This window comes from Leptonychotes weddellii, chromosome 11 (assembly GCF_054177405.1).
Source record: "Leptonychotes weddellii isolate Sample4059 chromosome 11, ASM5417740v2, whole genome shotgun sequence".
In the NCBI taxonomy this organism is placed as follows: domain Eukaryota; kingdom Metazoa; phylum Chordata; class Mammalia; order Carnivora; family Phocidae; genus Leptonychotes; species Leptonychotes weddellii.
In genome coordinates, this window is record NC_138379.1 from 33,770,114 (window position 1) to 33,793,449 (window position 23,336).

The following is a 23,336-nucleotide window of genomic DNA, read 5'->3' on the forward strand; positions in this document are numbered from 1 at the left end:
CTAGGATGGATGGCTAGGAAGCTTTACTAGTGTTCATCCTGCCTCTGAATAGGATAGCGCTCTTCTAAAGTAACATCAGGCTCTTCAAGTGCCAAGCAGAGAGAGAGCCAGAAGGTGACTGTCCAATCAGAGAAAGGGTGCGCTGACTTTCCCCTTCAAGCACTTCCCTGCATCGCATTACCTCTGCTACCATATCTAGACCGCACAGCGATGCTCCTCCCTTTTTCATATTTCCAGGCTAAATATGAGATCAAAATCCTTTTCCTTGTTTTCTATTAGCTCAATTGAAATGAAGTAATATCGAAATTAAAAAAAAAATTACAATAAGAAGGGCGCCTGGGTAGTTAAGCGCCTGACTCTTGATTTTGGCTCAGGTCACGATCTCAGGGTCGTGAGACAGAGCCCTATGTCGGGCTCCGCACTGGGCGGGGAGCCTAAGATTCCCCCTCTCCCTCTGCCCCCTCCCTCCCCCAACTCTCTAAAAAAAAAAGTTACAATAAGAATTTCACTGAAGATTAGTGAGGCAACAGAATGAAACCAAAAGAAGATACAAAGACCTATGCAAGTAGGTAAGTCTACTCAGTATAAGTTACTGGCTCTGAGAATAATTTTAAATATAGTTACAACAAAACAAATTTAAGTGGTTTCCTATTTACTGAGCTCCTGCTGTATGCCAGGCATTAGTCTGGGTATCTTACTACATTAACTCCATTCCCCATAACAACACACTCCAAAGTGGTTGCTGAGAACAGAAGGACAATTGGAAGGCAGCATGCCCTTTCAAAGGTGACCCAGAAGGCCTCCTAGGAGAGGGGTTCTCAGACTTTAATGCTCTAAGAATATCAGGGGTACAAAATGTAGATTTCCAGGCTCTCATTCAGAAGTCTGACTTAGAAGGACTAGGTTTACAAAGCCTCGGGATTTGTGTTTCTAGCATTTACCGCAAAGGATGCTGGTGTCGATGGTCCGTTAATCACACCTTGAGAAACAACAGTCCAGAGTCTAGAGTGTACTGTCCCACCAGATCGTGGGACTTAAGCTGCACAATTTAGACTTAACAGAGACCTACCATGCTGTCCCCTCTTGGATTGTACATGGGCAATTTGCAGATACTGTGTCGGAGTGGAACAATGTTACTGTTTGAGGCATTATTTGGGAGACCCAAAACCACGTGTCTTAGGACTTTTCATCTGTTCAATTAGACAATGTCAATACTTCGCTTAAAACAAAAGGAAACTGGTGTGAAATGAAAACTAAAAAAATGAAACTTGCCTTTCTGCAGAAGCCATTAACCTCCACCTGCCGACTTGTGAAAGGACACCATTAACAGACAGCAAATGAACTGACTATACAGTATTTTGAAAAATCAGAACTTGGGCAATTTTTTCACACTGTGCAAATGAAACCCACAATGTCAATAAACTCCAGCTATCAGGAAACAGTAAGTCATAATATTTCATAGTGATGTCCACACTCAGTAGAGGCAACAAGGACAGAGCTAATGAATTGTGCTATATAAAAAATTAGAGAGAATATTTCACATCTGACTCTACCATCATTTGGGCTACAGCAGCCTGATGCCACCTCACAGATAGATAAACTCAGTGTCTGAGAGGTGAGCTGACCTACTGTTGGAAAAGGATTAACAAAATCTTTTCCCCTTCTGCATGAGAATTTAGCCTTCGGTTAACCTTGTAACTCTGTTCCCCTGGAAACTTGATAAAGATAGAATGTCAGCTATGTTACTAAGCAACACTGCTCACGGTAAAAATGACCCTTGATAGTTAAACCACATCTGGACTGGGAAGAGCTATAAATGAAGTATAAATACCTCTTGGGGGACACCATCATTTTGGGTTTCGCCAAGTACTGACTACTAATCAGGCCTAATCCTTGCGGGAACCCTAGGAGTTACGCATATGGTGCTTTTACAAGAGATGCTGGCTCCCATGGGGTGTGTGCTTTTAAGTTACAGCGACTCTTGCACCTGCTTTGTGTGAGTCTTGTACCCTCACACCTCAGTGGTCCCTTAAGTGGGAGGGGGTAGCCACAGCACCTGGATGACTATGGGGACCGCTGTAAACAGGACCATCTCTATGGAAGAGAGACACTTTCCTGCCCTGCCAGCCAGCTGCGATTCCTGTCTATATCCTGAGCAGGACAGTGCCAAATGTGGCTTATGATGGTCCTCTGAGAGGGACCCTGAGCAGATGCCCTGGTGAGCACTGCACTTGCCCCAAAAGCCACACTTGTGGGAAGTGGCAAGGCCAGACCTCAAACACAGTTGTCTGCTTCAATGTAAACACTTTCTCTTTAATTGTCGGCCCCTCAACATTTCCTCCCCAGATAACCATATTCTGGCCCAAGAGACCAGTGCAACTTCGCAAACACTTGCTAGGCTATTTTTTCCTTCTAGTGCCACGTGTGAGGTCCCTAAATTTGGTAGCTTTTAATTCACCCTGCCTACCTAACTTCAATGGCTGATCTAACAGTTCACTGAATTCCATTTCCAGATGATCCCCCAGAGACTCCTTTAAATCCAGTGATACGTCCTTGGTTCAAATCTTTAAGCTGCCTTTTTAAGCCCTCAGACAATTATGGCTTCTGCTTGGAGGCTCAAGGCAACCTCACAGCCAATTGCCAGACAGAGATGATTACCACCTACCGAGCATGGACAGGCACCCGAGCTGTCCTTGGCCCAGGATAACAGCTCTGGAATGGCAGGGGTCTCCGGATGGCCAAGGGAGGCCCTACCCCACCACTGAAATGATCTTGTAGAAATTTCCCCTCTCTAGGTCCTCCATAGGACATGAGTTTATTAACATAGTGACCCCAGCAGATGTCCTGTCAGATTAACACCTGGACCCAAACAATAGGATGAGTTGATCCTTCCCAGCCTTCCCCTCTCTTTCCCTCTGCAAAAATCTGGAGCTGGACATCACTGCAAATGCTATCACTCCTTTCAAGTCCTCCTGGAGCCTTGCTGGCTAAGTCCATCTTTTTCCTCACGACTTAGAGCATATCTCTCTTCTAGGACTTGTGAGCACCGCCCCTCCCCTGAGGCCAACAGCCCAGGAAAGCAGGCTGTGTCTCAAGTCCCCTCAGTCATGACGACAAGCCCAATGCCGGACATAAGGAGGGACAAAATGAACAAATGAGAGAAACAACCGGAAACGGAGGCACCCAACCATATTCTTTTCTGTGTGACTTGGACCACTGCATTAATCCCACCTGTGATTTTAGGTCACAATCCTGGCTTAATGGTGGGCCACGGGCAACTTCTTCAAGATTACCTCTCCCAGTCATTAACTCAGATAAATAACTTGCTTCACCAACCATAAAGTGACAAGTTTACAGAGATTCTAAATCTAAAGCTCCGATGTTACCCAGACAGGACATAGTGCTGAACGCTATAAAACTCTGTCTCCACCCACGTCTGGCTCTTCTTTTCTACCCATGACAGGCTGGAGTGAACAAGAGGAAGAAAGTGACACAGGATGAGGACTGGGGGAGGGAACCTCTCAGAAAGTGCTGATGGGGTTCCCACTAGCCAAGGCCAAAGGGTCGGAGAAAACAAGCATTCGCACCTCACAGTGGCTTGGTGACAGATGACCTCAGACTCACTTTACAGAAGGGGAAACTGAGGCCCGGAGAAATTAAGCATATTGAGTGAGGCCACGCTAGTTGGCAGGCAGCTTGCTCTCAAACCCAAGTGCTTTCTGTACTATGCCAAGGTCACTAGTTGTAACTTATAGCAAAGCGTCAGTAAAAAGGGCCAGTTTTTAAGCAAATGATCTTGTTCTTTCAGCTTAATTTGCCTCATTTCAAAGACAGAGTATTTTTTGCCCAAAAGAGTGAAAACAGACGTGGTGTCAAGTGTGTAGGGACACTAGCCTCTCACACATTGTTGATGGGAACAGACATAGGTGTAACCTTCTGGAAGCAAAATTTGGCAATGTTAAAACAGCTGTAACATGTGTATACCCTTTATGCAGCAATTCCACTGAGATGGTGTATACATGCAAAAAAAGGACATGAGGATGTTACTATCGGTGCTACTTAAAATATCAAAAAATTAGAGGTAACCGAAATGAAAGTAGTTACAAATATGAAGGTAAATTCATGTAATGGAGTACTCTGCAACTATTATAAAGAGAGAAAAACCTATAAAGGGGCTGGCCATGATTTGTTGATCTTATTTGTGTGAGTGTGTATGTACAGAGCTCCTGTAAGAATTAAATTATTACTTATAAAGCCCTTAGAATAGTACTCAGCAAACACTAGGAAAAATTTATCAAAATGTGATAGTATATGCATAAAGAAAGTACAGAGGAATATAAACTAAGTGATAAACAGTGGCTCATTCTGAGAGGCGGGGATTATGTACAGTTCCTTTCTTTCAATACATTTGTGTTGTTTGACAGTTTTTTACAGGATGATTTATATCATGAAAATATAATAAAGATACGCTTTCTCCAAAATGAAGAAGACCCTGTCACTCAGGAGAGAACATCTTCCATTTGCACAGAATTTAGTTAAGTAATACTAAACATTTCAAATTCACATGATGGACCAAACACTTTAGAAATGTAGATTTCTGGCAGCGCTAACCCATTCAGAGGATGTAAGTGAGGGGACGGAAGGAAAAGATAACGTCACGAATGTTGAACACGACAGCTATTTCCTCTCCCTGAAAATCTGGGATTCTGCTCTGGAGCCCGAGGGCCACTCGGAGCCAAAAGAGGAAGTGAGGAGCATTCATGCTTCCAAGCCATCCCTCGACAGATGTTTTGCGGGGGATCCTGCTCATCACATCCTGCAGGCCAGGTAAGGCTGTGCCTGACGGCCGCCTGCAGGAACAAGAGGATGAAGCCGAAGACAAATCTAACCACGCCAGGGACGACTACACAACAACTAGCAGGTTTTCCTAAAGGCTAAGTATCTGTAGACTTTCCTCCAAACCTCACAGGCAAAATCTGAGATGTGAGTCTTCGGGAAAACGAATAGGTTATGTTACTGTACAGGGACATTCCTGGGTTTTATACATCAACCATGTACTTGGGCACCTCATGGAATGAGCTAATAAAGTGAGTGTGCCCCTAGGCTTTTTCTCACCGTGAAGTATTTTATATATCTATTACCTTTCTTCTGTTTTCACATCTCAGTTGACTGTTCCGTGTGATCAGAACTAAATTTTAAATTTGGTCAAGGCAGGAGGGCATTTGCCTCTTTGGGCGTGATTTTGAGAGGAATCTTTCAGTATTTGCTCACAAAGAATTAAGTGCTCCCGGGCTTTGGAAAAGTTGCCTGTTATAAAATTCCCTTTTACTCCTCTTTATCCTTTTGAAAAAATCAGGACTCAGTGTTGAAATATTTTTGTCATTTTTTGACAGAATACTCAATTTCTCATTCCCCTACTGGTGTGATTAGATTAATTCCTAGAAGGAGAATTCTGGCCCATCGGGTCACATACACAACCGTATGAATTGGTTTACCTGAGAGTGAAGTGGCAGCACACGATGCTATCAGGGCTTGGCTGACTCACAAGAAAGCTTCTAGAAGGACAGGTCATGAGATCACATGATGGACTTTAACTCATCTGAAAGCAGTGCATACCTCCACTACAGCACAAACCACGCTGAGCTACAATTTATCTGCTCCCTAGTACGCATCTCTCCAAGACGTCTCAAGATGGGGGATGCTTTCTTTTTTTAAAGATTGTATTTATTTTTTTGACAGAGAGAGACATAGCGAGAGCAGGAACACAAGCAGGGGGAGTGGGAGAGGGGAAGCAGGCTTCCCGTGGAGCCGGGAGCCCGATGCGGGGCTCGATCCCAGGACTCCGGGATCATGACCTGAGCCGAAGGCAGACGCTTAATGACTGAACCACCCGGGCGCCCGAGGGATGCTTTCTTATGCATCCAAGAACCTGTTGTGCCTCCCACGTGGCCAGGTGCTAGAGCTACTTCTCTCCCCACATACCGTATGTTGCTTGAATCTGGCTACCTCATAAGCAGCAATCAAGATCAGATTCAGCGGAGGACAGAGGGACGGTGAGCAAGGAGGAGTAAATATAAAAGCCCCTGAAGGTAAAACTGAACTGTCCCTTTACCTCCAGATGGTGGTAAAGCGTTACTATAAAAAATACCTGGGTCTGCCCCATGCCTGCTTTGCCTAAGCTCTCCAGGATTGAGAGGGGGAAATGAATCTACTTCGGTGCACCTGGAAACCCGGTCAGTTATTTTTATCCTTTCAAAAGCGAATCCTCAGCAGATTTTCTGAGAGTCACAGCTCACAAAATATTCTCACACTACCTCAATCGATCCTCACTGTAGACTTCCCAGGGCACAGGACAGAGCCAGAGTTCAAATCCAGGAGTTGAACCTCGATATGAATTCCAGGGCTCAATTACCTGGGGGGGGGTGTAAGTGAGTAAATCTCAGCTCCATTTACCTATAAAACTGGGTTAATAATATTTACCACACAGAATGTTTGTGAAGATCAAGTAACATAGTGACAATCAAAGTCCCTGGCAAATAACACCTGCTCAATAAATAAGTGTGACTTCTCTTTCTTCCGACCCCACAGTCCTTCCCTGGGGCAATGCCTCCATTAGAATTCGCAGCGCTGTCCTCTGACAGGTGTGTGGCTCCCTGGCTGCTCGGTATGCACATGACAGCCTGGGCCCAGGACAGGGACAGACTGGTGGTCGTCCCAGCACCTGGTGGGCTGCCTGAGTGGCCCTGTATCTGTGCTAGGCTCTGGGACAATGTTCCAGCTGCCAACCCTTCATCCTCCCCTATCAGTTCTATCCATGAGGAGCTTTTCTTTCTTTTCTCAGTCTTTTGGATATTGGTCTCACATCCATCCTTCAGACTTTTTTGTGACAACTTCTCCCCAGATGACCATGGGACAAGGACGGAATGGCCCAGGAGAGGGCTCTGCACAGGTTGCCCCCCACATCCTCTTAGCTCCGCCGTCTTGCTCAACCTGCACGTCTCCAGCCTTCAATGGGCAAGGCTTTGAGCATTTCTTTTCTGCTTGCAGGAAAAGCACAGTATTAATCATGGTTCTGGACCCAAGGTGCCTGGGTTCAGGTCCAACTCTACCTCTCACCATCTCTGGTGTGGCCTCAGCAAGTATTTAACCTCTCTTTGCCTGAGTCTCATCCTTTGTAAGATGAGGATAACAACATAACTTGTTGGGGGATTCAGTGAGGCACACAGTAGGTACTCAATAAAATGTAGCTCTTACTTATTTATATAAAACACCTTTCTATATATATTGTGCGTGTGTGTGTGTGTGTGTGTGTGTGAATATATTGTGAAATTAGTTCCAGAAGAATATACATAGGATGGTTTACATTAGTATCCTTCAGGGAGCATGTAAAGGAGAACTTTTATTTGATATGTACTTGTACCATTTTACAAGCATATATTATTTTTGCAATTTAGACACACTTTTAAAAAGAACACACTTTTGAAAAGAACACATTTTTGAAAACATGCTTGGGTATGGTTGAAGAAAAGAAAAGGAGGGGAGGGGAAGAGGGGGGAAAGAAAGAAGAAGAAAAATGATTTTCTTAAGGCAGAAGCCAAGGGCTGATCACAAAGAATCTTGACTGGTTGAGACATCCTACTGCTAGTTGCAGAGTTCCCAACACCCTGTAGGCAAAACCTTCTGCCATATATATGTCAACCATACAAAAATTTCCTTCATATTTTCTCAAGTATTGTAGGTGGGGGTAGGGCAGAAACCCAGCTCCAAGTCATCCTGGGCTAAAGGGGTAGGTCAGGGAGGCTCTGACCTCATTCACAGTGGGAGGGCTGTCCAGGCTCCTGGAGCACTTCAGGGAGTGCAAGGCAGCTCTCTTGGGTCTTGGGAGAGTAAGAGGCACATCTAGGACAAATCCTACCAGGTAGAAAATGCTTTCAAGAGATCTGAGCATGTCCCCCCACCAAGAAGTCTAGACCCCTTTGCCTGGGAGGAATGCAGGAGGACTCTGCCTCCTACTGTAGAATCTTCTAAGCTGACTCCGTTTTCTCCAATGTCCCACAGGACACAGACTGAAGCGAGCAAAGGTTTGTTTCACTACCTTCTATGCAATAGCCCCCCACAGTGCTACTCATCTTTTCCCCCCATCCTAAAATCTCAGGGCTATGTATAGCAAACAGTCATATCCTCTTTTGGTAAAAGTTACATCATCAGAACACCAAGAATAATGTTGTATATTCCTTATATGTAGCCAAGATATTCATCTGGCCGACCCACATGTCTTTTTCAAAGGGTGAAAACCCCCTTCTTTTTAACTCCCCGCGTATTACTTTTGATGGGTAAAAATCTTACCAGTTCACACAATGCACCCTCCAAGAAGCTTGCATTTCTGGAAAACCATCTACCATACAGAGCACATTCTATGAAAGTTTATTTTCAAATTGTAAATGCTAGATCGCTTCTCTCTGTAATCAGGTAGTCTTCTGGGCCCCCACTGAAACAAATACAGGTATTCCTGCTAGCAACTATGAACATATTTCCCCCACTTTATTAATGCCTCTGCTAACAAAGTTCCTGCCAGCCAAGTATATCCTGTGGCCCATGCCCACCATCCTATTTGCACCCCGCTCCCAACTCTGACCGAACTCACCCAAAGCAACTGGATCTGCTGTAAAGGAAGATGCCAAAAAGGACCATCAAGAAGTTGACTTACCTTTCTCGTGGCTGCTTGGTGGTGGTGGTGGTGGAAGTGGGGAAGTGACTGGTTTGGACTTGTCATAGTTGTTAAAGCTCTGGCTGCGTCGGTTGTTAGCAGTTGCTGACCCTCCACGTGTTTTGGCTTCGCTGCCTGCAGCAGATATCCTTGCGGTAGGACCCGGAAGCCTAAAATGCAAAAGCAACAGAATAATGATTCAGTCTCAGGAGAACAGCCGTGTCTCAGAAGAAGGAACTGCAACCATGCAGGAGGTAAAGGAAACCATTCAAGACATTGGGTCTGTGGAGGTTTGCCAATCAAAAGATTTAGTGGAACCACTACAAACATCTAGGCTACTAATGACCCCAGCAAAGTCCAACAGCAAAACTTGAGTTTTCCTTTGAGCAAAGAGAAATTCTGAAGTAAAACTAAATAAATATGTTTGCTGATTAAAAATATAAAGTCCATCTTCCTTTTTTTCTTGGATGAGTAATTTTACTTTTTTTTTTTTCTTTTTTTAAAAGATTTTATTTATTTGACAGAGAGAGACACAGCAAGAGAGGGAATACAAGCAGGGGGAGTGGGAGAGGGAGAAGCAGGCTTCCCGCTGTGCAGGGAGCCCGATGTGGGGCTCGATCCCAGGACCCTGGGACCATGACCTGAGCCGAAGGCAGACACTTAACGACTGAGCCACCCAGGGGCCCCTAATTTTACTTTTCAATAGGGCCAAACCATGTCAACTCTAATTCTATAAAGTGTGGAACATAAAGGCCAATTAAGACTCTAAGCTTTTTGGGGGGCCTGGGTGGCTCAGTCATTACGTGTCTGTCTTCAGCTCAGGTCATGATCCCAGGGTCCTGGGATCAAGCCCCGCATCAGGCTCCCTCCTCGGCGGGTGTCTCCTTCTCCCTCTCCCACTCCCCCTGCTTGTGTTCCTGCTCTTGCTATCTCTCTCTCTGTCAAATAAATAAATATTAAAAAAAAAAAAGACTCTAAGCTTTTTTACCTTACTATGTGTGCATCTCTTCTGGTAGGTATTAATATGGTGTTTGTCATAATCTGGGGTTGTTGTGTCAAGAAAATGATGTAATTTACAATGGTCAGAAAGAGACCTGCTAGCACTCAGAACCCAATACAACTACAATGAAAAAAACTTATGGCCTGGATGAAAACATGTGTTGAAACATACATTTTCCTTCAACACCTGACAACTTGTCTCCATAGGCATTACTTAGAGGCTGAAGCTCAGCTTCTCTGCACAGTAAATGGATAAAATCATACGTTCTTTCTGTAGAACCAGCAGGAAACTATTAACCTAAAGACAAACATACACTTTCTCTTTAAGTAACTCAGTTGGGGTGGTTTGGGAAATAAAGTTAGCAGACATCTCTGTAATATGTCTAAAGATATTATGGCCTCCTCCCCCAAGAGTTAAGGGTAAGACTCCCCAGATCAGAACTTTGGTTGAGAGACTACTAAGCAGGCTGTTTCTAATCATTAAAAGTTTAAAGATGAATAAATAATGAGATAGTTATATATTTCAGCTAAAACCCACTTAACTGTTTAAAAACCACTGGAACATCCTATGACTAGCATTAGATCTAGTGATAAGTCTGAACTTTCAACTCATAAAGCTTTAAACTTTCTCTCCCCATGCAAATCTGTGAGCACCAAAGAGGTCTGCAGTCTGGAAGCATTTTACATATAAGCAGGTGATCACTTTAAACTTTTTCTTGCTGGCTGAGCAAGAAAGATGGTTTGTAAACAGAGAACATGAGCTGGTGTGAGAGCACTGTAAAATTTATACAGTTAAGAAGAAGGTGGCCCAATTCCCTGACTGGGAACTAGGAGAGAAGGAAGGGGGTGAGTTCTCCCCGCCAAGTGGCAGAGGCAAGTGCACTTTCCACTGCACTAGGAGGATTCGCCCCTCTGTTAATTTACCCCATCTTGTTTGGAGAAAATATTCACCCCATAAAGACAGACACAGAGTGGGCTACAAACCAGCAGTGCCAGGGTGTATATTTAGGTACCAGATGTGGCCAGCACAACTGAATAAGGAGGTCTAGCAATGGGATCTTGGTACCTCTTGGTTCTGCTTTGAATACAGACAGCATCCAGCAAGCCCTCCAAGTCATTTTTAGCGGAGTACTCCCAGCTAATGGTAGAGCTTCTGCAGGGGCAGACATGGAGTCCTTTGGGCTGGACTCCTTTAACCCAGCCTTAGTCTACAGGAGTCTTCATGCCCACAGACAGGCGTGGAAAAGGATTATAGACTTGTTCCCAGATGATATCACAGCAACTGTATGAAGTGGCACAGGGTAAAAGGTCGTAGCATTCTACTTCAGTAGGGAATTTGCAAGGAGTAGGGAAGCAAAAAGCAACAAGAAGGGAAAAGATACATTCCTTTCAGAGCTGCTGAAGAGCTCCCACTGCCCTGACCCAGGGCTGGACCACAGACTTTTCAGGGCAGTCGGGGGCTTTATAGAAAGATTGATCAAAGCGTCGGATGGGATGAGTACAACCTTGAATTGCATAGGCTGATTAAAAATATAAAGTTCATCTTCCTTTTTCTCTTGGATGAGTAGTGTGGGATAATGGATAAAATATGGGCTTTTTCCATACACATGACACTGGACCAGTATTATAATCTCTCTAAGATTCATGTTCCATATCAGATAACTTTGGAATAATAATCAACTACCCAATAGGATAGTTGCTCATTTGGAACGGGGCTTAATGTCTGGCCTATTCTAAGTACTCAATGCATGTGAGTTCCCCTTCCCATCCTCTCTGCTGAGCATAAATTCATAAATGACTTCGGCATTGTAATAAAGGAAACAGGCTTTGGTACCAAAAAGAATCAAACAAATAATGAAGGAAATTGAGGATCTAGATGTAAGTATCAGAAGACAGCAGACAAAAATCAACATATAAAAGTCTGAGATCTACATTTTCAAAGAGGCAAGCCAGGCTTTGGCAGACGGTGCTCATTCCCCTAAGAAACATTCCAGAAGAGAAACTGCTTCATCCAAGTACCTGTGACTGAGACCTTATACTTAGGGTACCTCTGAGCCATCCATAGGCCCCAATCCCCAGAGTGAAACATTCTGGTCTTGGATCAACTAAGACAGTTCTGGTTTCCCCATGGGTGGTCATCATCAGATTCTCTACACTGAGTCAGGACCTAGAGGTGCACCTTTGATGGGAGCGGCATAGCCTTCAAGTGGCTGCAGGGTTGTGCCAAGTTTCCTAGGACATGGAGAAGGAGTTCTTGAAGGCCTTGAAGGCAGCTGACATGAAAAAGAACGTGAGCTGGGGGCTTAGGGTCTGTGTTACTGTGAACTAGGGGATACTCTGCTTTTCCACTCTAACTCTGCTCCCAGCCTCCCTAACGAATGCCTCATTGCTGGAGGGCAGGACAACGTCCAGATTCATACTGTGGCATACAAGGCCCTCTCTACTCTGGCCCTGCCTGCCTCTTTAGCCTTGTTTCCTCCCAGCCTGGACTTTCTTTTTTAAACTTTCTCCATGTATCCATGTATTTCTGCATGTATCCCCTAGTTCACATGCAAATCTGTGAGCACCAAAGAGGTCTGCAGTCTGGAAGCATTTTAGGCATCAAAAGCCACCCCAAAGTTCAAGCCAATTCATGTCACCTTCTACTCCCATCACTGTTAAACCCTAGTTAGGACAGCTCCTTGAACTTGACCAAATGGAAAGACTGGGTGGAGACCAAGTAATTTCTTCCAAGTTTCAGAGGGTGTCTAGGACAACACAATGCTTTAAAACTTGGGTTTTGGGGCGCCTGGGTGGCTCAGTTGGTTAAGCATCTGCCTTCGGCTCAGGTCATGATCCCAGGGTCCTGGGATCGAGCCCCGCATCGGGCTCCCTGCTCAGCGGGGAGCCTGCTTCTCCCTCTCCCTCTGCCGCTCCCCCTGCTTGTGCTCTCTCTCTCAAATAAATAAAATCTTAAAAAAAAAAAACAACTTGGGTTTTGTTGTGAATGGGCTTGAATAGTTGCTTGCTCCAAAGCAAGAAGCCCCCCACCATCTCTCTGAAATTTTCAGCAAAGTCCGCCTCACATACAAAGGCCATGAATGAATGTGTGGTGGGTAGGAAGTAAGGAAAAAGGCTTGTTTGGATCCACCCATGAGGGAACCAAAATATTCTTTGGGATAGGGAGTCAATCCTCCTGAATTAATTCAGAATGAATTAGAAGATTTCAAATGTAGCATTTCAAAGACAAAGATGACCTTGAGGACCTAAGGTACATGAGCAATCGTGGAGAAGGGACCGGATTTTCTGCAAATTGAAGAAGAGTTTTCTATGGCCTGAATGATTATGTTCCCCCACCCCAAATTCCTATGTGGAAATCTTAATGCCCAGTGTGATGGCATTAGGAGGTGGGGCCTTTGGGAGGTGATTAGGTCATTACACAGAACCCTCGTGAATGACGTTAACACCCTTATAGAAGACGGTGCAGAATGCTAGGTAGCCCCTTCCACCCTATGAGGACAGAGTGAGAAGTCAGCCATCTGCCCAGAACCCGACTAGGGTGGCATCCTGATCATGGACTTCCAGCTTCGAGAAATGTGAGCAATAAATTTCTGTTGTTTCAGTCACTGAGTCTGTGGTATTTTACTATGGCAGCCCAAAAAGAGTGAGGCAGGGTTCTAGTTCAATCTCATCTAGATCTTAAGGGGCTGATTGATCCCAGATGACATCTAAATTACACATGTATTGATAAAAGAATATGCAAAGGTCAGAATTAATTCAAAGAAGAAAAATGATCATCTTGGAAGTTGGCGGGATGGCCAGGGAAGGTTCTAAATAGATGTGACCCCAGAGCAAGATGTGGCATGTGGAACGGAAATGCGAGTGGAGGGCAAGAGGGTATGGAGTCATGGTGAGAGGCACATATCTCCTGCAGAGGAAGGAAGCGCTGGTGTGTGCTGGGGAGTGGGGAACAGGCTGGGAGGAAACAAGGCTAGAGAAGCAGGCAGGGCCAGAATAGAGAGGGCCTTGTATGGCACAGTATGAATCTGGACGTTGTCCTGCCCTCCAGCAATGAGGCATTCGTTAGGGAGGCTGGGAGCAGAGTTAGAGTGGAAAAGCAGAGTATCCCCTAGTTCACAGTAACACAGACCCTAAGCCCCCGGCTCACATTCTCAAGTTCATTACTGTAACATCCTTGTGCATCCCAAGAACTTCTATCAAGTCCCAGCCTGGAAACAGCTGCTGCCTGCACATTAGCATCCGTCTCTGCCAAGAGTTAGGTCTTGGTCATGTGGAACGGGGGGCGGGGGTCGGGGCATGTCAAGTCAACCCTGCATCATTTATGGTGCCAGAAAGTTCCAAGGACTCCTTTGCAAGAACAACTCTACTTCTCAAGTCATTCCATGTTCCAAACATAGTTACAAAATGACAGAGGACACAGATGGGTTCTTCGAAACATACACATGTTGCTTTTCAAAAAAAAAAAAAAGTAAGTTTAAAGGAAGTGGTGTAAAAAAGAGGCAGGAGAGAAATCCTGCCGCTGCTGGAGCCGTGGTCGATTCTTCAACATGTGCAGAGCCAAGCAGGCAGGGTAGTAAACGGTCATTCTTGGCACATAACCTGTGACTAGATCCTAGCTCCACGTGCTGAGCGCACTGATGGGAAGAAAGCCGTTCTTCCCTGCAAAGCTACTTGAAACTCGGGGAGAAGGTGGGTGCACATGCTTGGGACCTCAGGTGGAAGGTGTTGTGATCGGAGATTTTTTTTTTGCCAGAGGAGACCATTAAATGCTAAACCTCTCATCTCATAGCCTCTGCTTTTCAGCAGCTGGACAAAGAGGACAGAAATATTAGCCCCACTGCTTCCTCTCCGCAAGATGGTTGTGTAGGTCAACTCTGTAGGTCTTTGTTAGAGGTGGCCTGGTGGCCCCAGCTGGCCCAGATCAACCCCAAACACCAACATCACTGTCCCTGCTAGTTATGGTGCGCTCATTATGGACCAGACCGGAGAGGACTTTACTTGATCCACATAACACTCTGAATGTGGCAGTAAAGAAACATGGGCTCCTGGCAAATAAATAATTAGCCCAGGCGACGTGGTGAGGGGTGAAGAGGGGCTTTCACTAGGTTTGACTAGCTGCACTCATAGTCACCATGCTTCTGCGCATCTGCAGATGGAATATGCCTACCAACCTGGGAGCCGCCAGGGTTGCCAAGGGACAATAGTTGTAGTCGAAGGCAGAAGTTCATGCAAACCCTTCACCCCTGTGATGATGCCCCCTATAAGCCTCTTCCCCGCATCCAGACTCAAGGGTGAGGCTTCCCACCCTGTTGGGTATCTCTGGTGCCTATCGAGATGTTGGGCTCTGGCCAGTGTTGCATCAATGTTTGTACTTGAATAAGATCTATTTCCAGAGCTCTGGGAGAAGTGCCTTACTCCGTCAGCAGGGGTAAGTCTATTTCTTCTGGCAGCTAACTTTACTGTTACATTTGGTGATGCCTGGATTAGCTAAAATGCTTATCAGAATTGTGCTCAAGGCTGGGGGTGGGAAAGGGAGGGGGGCAGGAAAGCGCAAAGAAGAGTATTAGGCAAATAATGAAACAAACAAAAATGTATCCAAAAGAAACTCTAGGTGGGGGATGTGACCCTGAAAGAAAGCCACACCTTGGCTTTCCATCAGCTTGGAAGCCCTGTACCCAGCACACCCTGGGGGAGAGGCAGACATGGCCTCACCCTTCAGTCCTTCCTCTCTTCCCACTGCCTCCTTCCATCATCCGGGGACTGATAACAAATCATGCTCGGGATGGGCATGTGCCTCAAGCAGATATTTTCCCAGCAAGCGCCTGTTTGTTTTATCTTCTAGAATGGAGCACATCGTGGGAACAAACACTAGATTTCAGGTTCCCTCCAAGCTCACTCTCCTCCTTTCCTTTTGTCCGTGAAAGTATTTCAATCTACAGTGGAACTGGAGGATAGGAAATGGAGAATCTCATGCACATGCCCTCAGAAGAACGGCATGTAAGAACGGAGAGGCTGATGGCCCATCAATGTCTGATTTACGGAATACAGAAACTTATCTCCTGACCATGCACATCTGCCAAGAATCCCTCTCCATCCTCAAACCAATGAAATTACTGCTTGGACTCTGGCTGAACCCTCACATGCCCCCTTGCACTGTGGTCCATCATTATAACACGCCCCAAACCCTCAATAGACTCACTTTTTTCTTGCTCTGGCATGCATTTCCCAAATTACAATTCCTCTGCTATTCCCAAATAAACTCAATTTGAGTTTGGTAATTTCAGCTTACCTCAGTTTACATCCTTATTTAGGTTGACACCTATATAGGGACATCTGCACAATGCTCGAAAACTGGGAATCCCGTTTGCCAGGGCAGTCGGTGTCTGAGTTGGACCCTGTGTTATTTTTCAGGAAAAGCAGGCACTCTCTAGCGTGGTGTTATGAACTGCGTGTTTATGTCCTCCCTGCCCCCGCCCCAATTCATGTGTCATAACCCTAATCCCCAGATGATGGTATCTGGAAATGGGGCTTAGGGGAGAGACTTAGGTCATGAGGTTAAAGACCTCACAGTGGGATTAGTGCCTTATAACAAGAGAAGGATGGGGCTTGCATCCTCTCTCACTGCTCTCCATGTGAGGACACAGCAAGAACACAGTCATCCGGAAACCAGGAACAGGGTCCTCATTAGAACCCGACTGAGCTGGCATCTTGACCTTGGACTTCCCAGCCTCCAGAACCGTAAGGAAAACATTTCTGTTGTTTAAGTCACCCAGTTTATGGTGATTTGTTCTAGCAGCCCAAACTGACAGAGACACAGGATTATGAGAAGCACTGATGAATGTGGGTTCCCTCCCGTCCCCCGGAACCAAGTCTGGGTAATATGTGGACTTGTTCTACAGAGAGGCAACTGCCCTGTGGCTCCTCCCCAACAGCCAGGCAGATCCCGAGTTGGGTCTCCCTATGTGTAACCTTTTAGAAAAGAAAAAGAAAGCTTTGGCTAGAAAAGGCACCTAGAGCTTGACAGAGTGGGGCAGCAGGCTGACTTCGGTACGTATTTGTCACATGAATACAGATACAAATGTGGTGTGGGCCTCCCTTTAGCGTTAAGTGAGAATTCAATGAAAAGTAAATGAAGCGATTTCACCCCAGCATCGGGTTCTGTTGGGATGCTACAAGGGGAGGCAAAAGACCGAGAGTAATGGTTGAAATCTTAGATTTTTAAAAGCAGCCTCGACAACCCCTTAAGTACCAGATTTCAAGGGGGAGGAAGAGAGGAGGAGTGTAAGACAGTGGTTAAGGTGAGGGTTCTGGAGTTAGATCACCTGGGCTCAAATCCTGGATTTTTCCACTTTCTGTGTCACCTTGGGTAACTTACCTAACTTCCTCGATTTTAGTTTTCTCATCTGTAAAATGGGGATAATAACATGACCTGCTGCATGAAGACTGATGTGAGGATTAAATAAGAGAATGCATTCAAATTGGAGCATAACGAGCATTCAGTAAATGTTAGTTCTTGCTACTTTTAAAAGAACAGTAGATCGCAAAGATGTGACCTGCATTTTCCATCCCCTGGGATGGGTCCTCATAGGAGGCAGTAGATGACAAACTCTGTGTCAAGAGAACTAGTTAGTGAGCAAGGCTGGTTTTTATTTGTAGGTAACTGAGGCAATCCCTCCAAGGTACAAAAGAGCAACCAGAAACAAAAATGAGACATAGCTGCCTTGTGGCCTTGTCTCCTCTGACCATTTGGATTCATTCATGCTTCAGGTCTTTATAATTCAAAAGAAAACCAATGCCACGTTAGTAATTTTAGCAATAACGGCAACAATAAAAAGCACCACACACACAAAGGAGATGCAGGCAAGGTGGGATCAGGGTCAGGCCACAGCAGGGAGCCAAATGCATCATAAAACCACTATAAAATCCACCAAGAAACTTACCTCTCCCTAAATCAGAAAGGATTTTGATGACCGAGCAATCAAAGCCCAAATCAATGAAATGCAGAAGCAGTATGGACATCTTCACCTCACATACACTCTGACACACACATACACACTCCTTTTCAATGACTCCTCCCCCACCCAGACACTCTCAAAACTTTCCAACATTGGGTCATCAGCCAAAGCATGTTTGGTTTTCTCAAACTGCAAACATGAAACGGGGAGAGGGACCAAAAGGAAACTTAGCCAGAGCAAAGGGATCAATGAGTTGGGTTGAAACCATGCTTTGCAGGACACAGAGAAAAGTCTAACCTAGAAATCTTTTTCTGACCCAGAGTGAAGCGGATGATTTTGCTTTGAGATGAGTCCTTGGATGATGCACTGCATGACGGAAAGAAAAAAAGTGGAAGAGATGAGTGAGGGGAGAGAAGATACGTTAGACACACACATGACTAACAGGAGTCTATGATAACGGGGAGGCGCCTGGCTTGGTTGGTTCTAACAGAAGGACTAAAACCTGGTGTTCGGGGCTTGCACCAGCATTTCACACTGATGATCAAGGATCTAAACCATTACCTTTGGGACTCTGGTTACCAAAGACAAAATGTGGGATAGAAATACAATGGAACTAAGCCAGTGATGCCATTTTACTATTCTTAAATTTACAGCCAGAGTGTAAGCATGGGATATTAGATCCCTAGAACCTGAGAATAAGATTGTCCTTCAGAAGTAAAATTAGAAAGGATCAGTATATAATGTGGGAAACCAGTCATCTGCCGAAGTAACCCAATCTGGGCCAGATAAAGAATGAGGGAGGACATACAGCAACACCAAAGGCCAATCCATGTCACCACAGTACAGAGTCAGGAGGCCATGATGGTAGGAATCACTCTGGAATAAATGGATCTAAAAACCTGGCTTAAGTAAGTTTGACTCTTCTCTAGGTAAAGCACCTGTTTTTTCTTACTGGGAGATGGGTGTCCTGACTGGAACATCTGGTTCTCTTAAGAAAACACACGCCTACCATGGAAATGGGTGCCTCGAGCTAGCATAGCTGAGTGACACAAGCCCGGTATTACTCAATGCATGTTCCTTGGAATCCTATATGCAGTGAGAAGCCCTATGAAGTAAGTTCTGCGGCTCAGTTTGAGGAATGCTTTCTACGGCCTCTTTTGAAGACTCACAGCACGTACATGTTCGTCTCTCAGGCTCCCTCATCTCAATAAATAGCACCATTTACCACTGCTCACGCCAGGAATCTAGGCTTTATCTGTGATGCTCTCCCTCACTCCAGCCAGTCGATCTACTCACAGTCCTGTTGGCTCAACCTGGTGAAGTGGTCCATCAACAAATCTGCTCCAGCCCTTGGCCCAAGCCACAGTCATCTGGAGGACCACAAAAGCCTCTTACCTGGGGTCCTTCCTTCCATCTCTACACCTTCATAGTCTTATTATCCAGAAGGGGGCTAAGAAGATTTTTTTTTGAAACCATAAATCAAGTCTCTCCTGCTCAAGACACCCCAGCAGCTTCCTGTTACCTATAAAATGAAATGCAAACTCTTCACCCAGTTTAGCTAGCACACTGTGACTGGACCCCAGGGCCACGGCACTAGGCAACTCCAGGGACCACCAGTCATACTGTCTTCCAGGTAGACAGAGGCTTTGCTTACAGGTACCTTACCATTTTCCAACTCCCCTCACCCACTGAACTCCAGCCACACCAGCCTTCTTTCTGGTCCTCCTACCTGCCAAGCTTACTCTTATACCACAGGGCCTTTGCACCAGCTGCAACCTCTGGCTGATCTATTCTACACCTAAACTTTGCGTGGCTTGCTCCAGGTCATTCCTATCTCCGCTCTGGTGTCACGTCCCCAGAGAGAATTTCCTATCAGTCCAACCTAAGTTATCAACCTAATCCTTCTGAATCCCATCATCTTACTATACTACCAGTATGTGGTAGTTCTCTTCCCTATTTGCCTGCCTCCTCCAGGAAAATACAAAGAGTGGGCACACTGGTGGTCTCATTCATCCGTGAACCCCAAGTGCCTAGAACAGTGCCTGGCACATGGAAGGCATTCAAACACTAACTAAATAAATGAATGCATTTTTGGCAGATTCAAGGACCCGAGTAGACCTGTAATAACAGTTCTAACAACTCAACCCAGATTATTTACCAACTTTTCCCCCTATGGAACTCTTCCCCTACAAGTTACCATCCAGGGAATAAGCACTCTGTAGAATACAGTGTGGGAAATGATATCCTGGTCATTCAATCACCTAGGGCCATCAGGGGCCTCTGATCAGAGAATGGCTCGCACGCAGGTGCTTCCTCAGGTCAGGGTGCAGAGGCTCACTGCCTGGCTGTCTGTTCCTCATTACTAGTCCAGGCATTTCTGCTAGCCTACAAATTTCCATAATGTCAATTGGATATAATGAGATAATTAATTAGGGCATCTGGTTTACAGCACACCCATCACTGCTGGTTTTAACACCATCACAAATGGGAAGTAGCACTTCTCAGGGGAAGGAAGAAGCTGTAACCATCTACAAGGCACCTGTTTTGTCTGGACTGTTTTGTGCTTTGTCCAATTACAATGGGCTTCTGAGGGTACGAACGTGTGCAAGAAGCCCCATGATCATTAACACTGGTACTTTGGGGGACTGGAAAGGAAAAGCCATTACTCTTCAGCACATATTAAGTGAAATCAAGCAATCAATTTAATTAGTGACGTTTAGATGATTTAGTAACTAAAGGTTTACAGCTTCAAGCAACAATTATTGTGGACTTTTCTTTAGAATTTTACTACAAGTCAAACGCTTTCTAGCTCCTGATCCCCTCCCTTTCCCTCCACCCATTAAAATGAATGTTCTACAAGGCGATCTTCTGCAGAGTCGTTGAGGGATGCAACTATTCCCATTATAACACAGTAGATGGTAACTACCCTGGCGCTCTGCGTGCTTATCATTCCACGCCGAGAGCCCCACTGGCAGGCATCAGCCCCTCTGCGAGTGTCAGCAACATTGAAGCCCTAATCCCACAAAACGGAGGACCACGGCTGAGGCCGCTATCAACTCTCCAAGGCTAACAAAACCCAGTCCCCGGTCCTCTCATGGAAGGTGGCTGCTCCCTTCCTTGCTAAGCATTTCCCGTCTTTCTTCTGTGCTCCTGATATTCCTCTTCTGGTGAAGCAGAGGCATCCACGGCAGAACTTTCACCTCCACTAAGTAGAATGACTCAACGCATAGAACACCGAACGCCCAGCTTATAGGCAAAACATGGCAAAACCAGGCTGGAGTCTATTTTCGGGGCTGTTTAGTGCATAATAGGCCAGCATCAAGGCAAGAGTAGTTAGTCAGCTCTGGCTGCCGGCCATTCTGACCTGTAAGAGCACACATCTCTGCCAGGCACTGGAGGCAGCCCCGCTGCATCCATTTCAAGGCCATGCTAACCCCCCCCACCCCTCCCCACTACCAGTAGCCCTCAGCACTGCAGAGGCCCAAACCAGAACACACTGGGCCTCGGCTACGGCTGGGCCCGGCGTGGAGGATGCCCCGCGAACCACGGAATTACCAGTCGGCGAGGCGCCCCCACCTGGACTGCATCTCAGCTTGTGCTTTTGACTGCTGATGTGGCACCTGCTGCAGAGGCTGGCCCGGGGCTTGGGGGGCGGCGGGCACCTGCTGCTGAGGAGCGCCAGCCTGGCACTGGGAGGGGGCCGCGGCCGCCTGGGCCCCGGCGGGCGGCGGCGGCGGCGCGGACAGGTGCTGCCTCTGGGGCTGCTGCTGTTGCTGCTTGTAGCGGGAGAGGCTGAAGAAGAGGCCCAGGATGGCCTTGAGGTTGCCGTTCCGGATTTCTGCAAGACAGTGAGGAGATTCTTTTAGACAAGGAGCCCCAGCTCGGGGGCCCATTCTTGCTCGCGAGCTTCATCTCTCTAGGACCGGACGCAGTTCCTGAACACCTCCCTGCGACCACAGTCAGTGGACGGCGGGGCGTCGGCCACAGAGAAATTCGCGGCTTCTCCACCACCGGGGTTAGAGCGGATACATGAGGCAAGCTGCAGCCGGATGTCTGGCGAGTGCCGGGAGGAAACTCTCAGCAAGGACGCGACCAAAAAAAGTCAGACTCCCGAGCAAGACTGTGCTTGTTCTCAGGCAAAGCAAGCAATCCGGGACAGAGGTGCACTCCGGCGCCGGGCGGCGGAGGGGGAGCCTCACCGGTCTCCACTTGGCAGCGGAGTCCACGCTCTGTGCCTCCAGCCGCTTTGTGCATATGCCAAGGGGCTCCTACCCAACTCCGAAATCCTCACTTTGCTCTGCCCAACCATCCTTCCCTCAAACACGTGGCTCTGTGTCTCCCTTGTCTACTAAATCACTAATTTGGGATGGGTGTGGGGATCGGCTATAGGACTTGCTTTCATAAAGAACTCACACAAAAATTCTGTATTAAAAACAAAAAATGAGAACAGAGTGGGGGGTAAGAAAATTTTTATTCCAAACAGAATTTTTTAGGTGTTAAAATGCATTTGCCTCAAGGCATGCATAAAAAGCTGCCGAGAAGGAATAAAATATTTATTCACAGGCAGAGGCTATGGATCGAGGGTGTTGCTCCTTGGGGAATCCTTCCTTTTATGTTCTTTTAACACCAGATTCGAAGGCCGGGGCCTGAACCGATCCTGAGGGTGAAGGAATAGGGCCACCAGCCTGAGGGACAGGAAGAAGGAATCTTGGGGGCTCCCTCTGCTTTGCTTCCACCTGAAGCTGAATTTCCTTCTCTCAACTGGCTACGGGGTCAGAAGGAGTGGGACAGAGGAAGGGGAGCAGCTCCTGTGTGGGAAATGCACACGTCCTGGTTAGCCCCAGGTCGGGAAGAGACTTCGGATATAGGAGCAAGAGTTTCCTGCAGGACCCATTACCGGGCAGAGGGTATGAATGGGGTCCTTTCAGAAACAAGCCCCATTCCCTGCATGCCTGCCGGTGTCCTGGGCATGATCTGACTAGGCCAGCCTGAATGACTGCCAAGCCCTGAAGAAACAGAGATCACAACTGACAACACAAATGTGGGTTCCAGTCTGTACTCCAGCACATGCTTGCTCTGCAACTCTGGGTAAGTCACTTGATCTCTCTGGGCCTCACTGGCAATATTGACACAGCTTCCCCATCATACAACGTTATCCTGCAGATCCAGTAAGAGCCTATCTGTGAAAGCACACCGTCAACAGTGAAGGCCTTCCCTGCTCTTCGTTACAAATAACCATAGCCCCCAGACTCCTGTATGAGATTCCCATAAGGTCCAGGTTCGTGCCTTAGAAATGGTTTTTACTGCAATCATCTTATGACTTATCATGCAAACCATGATGCTTCTGAGAGTGAAAGGGGTGAGCTTTTAATTAAGCCAGGTGGTCAGGTGTGAGCTAGGACTGGCCCAGACAAAGGAGGATGCTTATTAACCATCTTGGGCAATATGGAGAGCAGAGAAAGCCTCAAAGTGCTGGCTGAGGCCCCCAGTTTCTGGAGGTAGTAGGTCAGCTTTAACCCTTCAGCTCTCCTTCCTTCTCCAGCCTACGGAAACCAAAAAAGCAGCACACACACCCCTGTGGCTTGTTCTGTGTCTGCTTCTAAATGTTCTTACAAGCACATCAGGGTCACAGAATGGGAGGTTTGGATGGGAGGAGTCAGGTGCATGAAGTGACA

The 23,336-nt window shown here is 46.4% G+C and overlaps 1 protein-coding gene across 6 annotated transcripts in view; it reads right to left on the minus strand.

Annotated features, from left to right (window-relative positions):
- Positions 1–23,336, minus strand: part of NAV2 (neuron navigator 2) — a 708,473-nt gene that overhangs the window by 202,161 nt on the left and 482,976 nt on the right. For 5 of the 6 annotated variants that reach the window (XR_014138638.1, XM_081798468.1, XM_081798467.1 and 2 more), the window contains exons 5-7: positions 21,238–21,499; positions 17,959–18,027; positions 8,708–8,877 (exon numbers count right to left, since the gene is read on the minus strand). Coding sequence is in view for 5 of the 6 variants with exons in the window: in XM_081798468.1 (XP_081654594.1) it covers positions 8,708–8,877; positions 17,959–18,027; positions 21,238–21,499 (501 nt within the window). In the remaining variant the exon portion in view is untranslated. The remainder of the gene's footprint in view (positions 1–8,707; positions 8,878–17,958; positions 18,028–21,237; positions 21,500–23,336) is intronic. The other variant, XM_081798466.1, reaches the window with a different exon arrangement.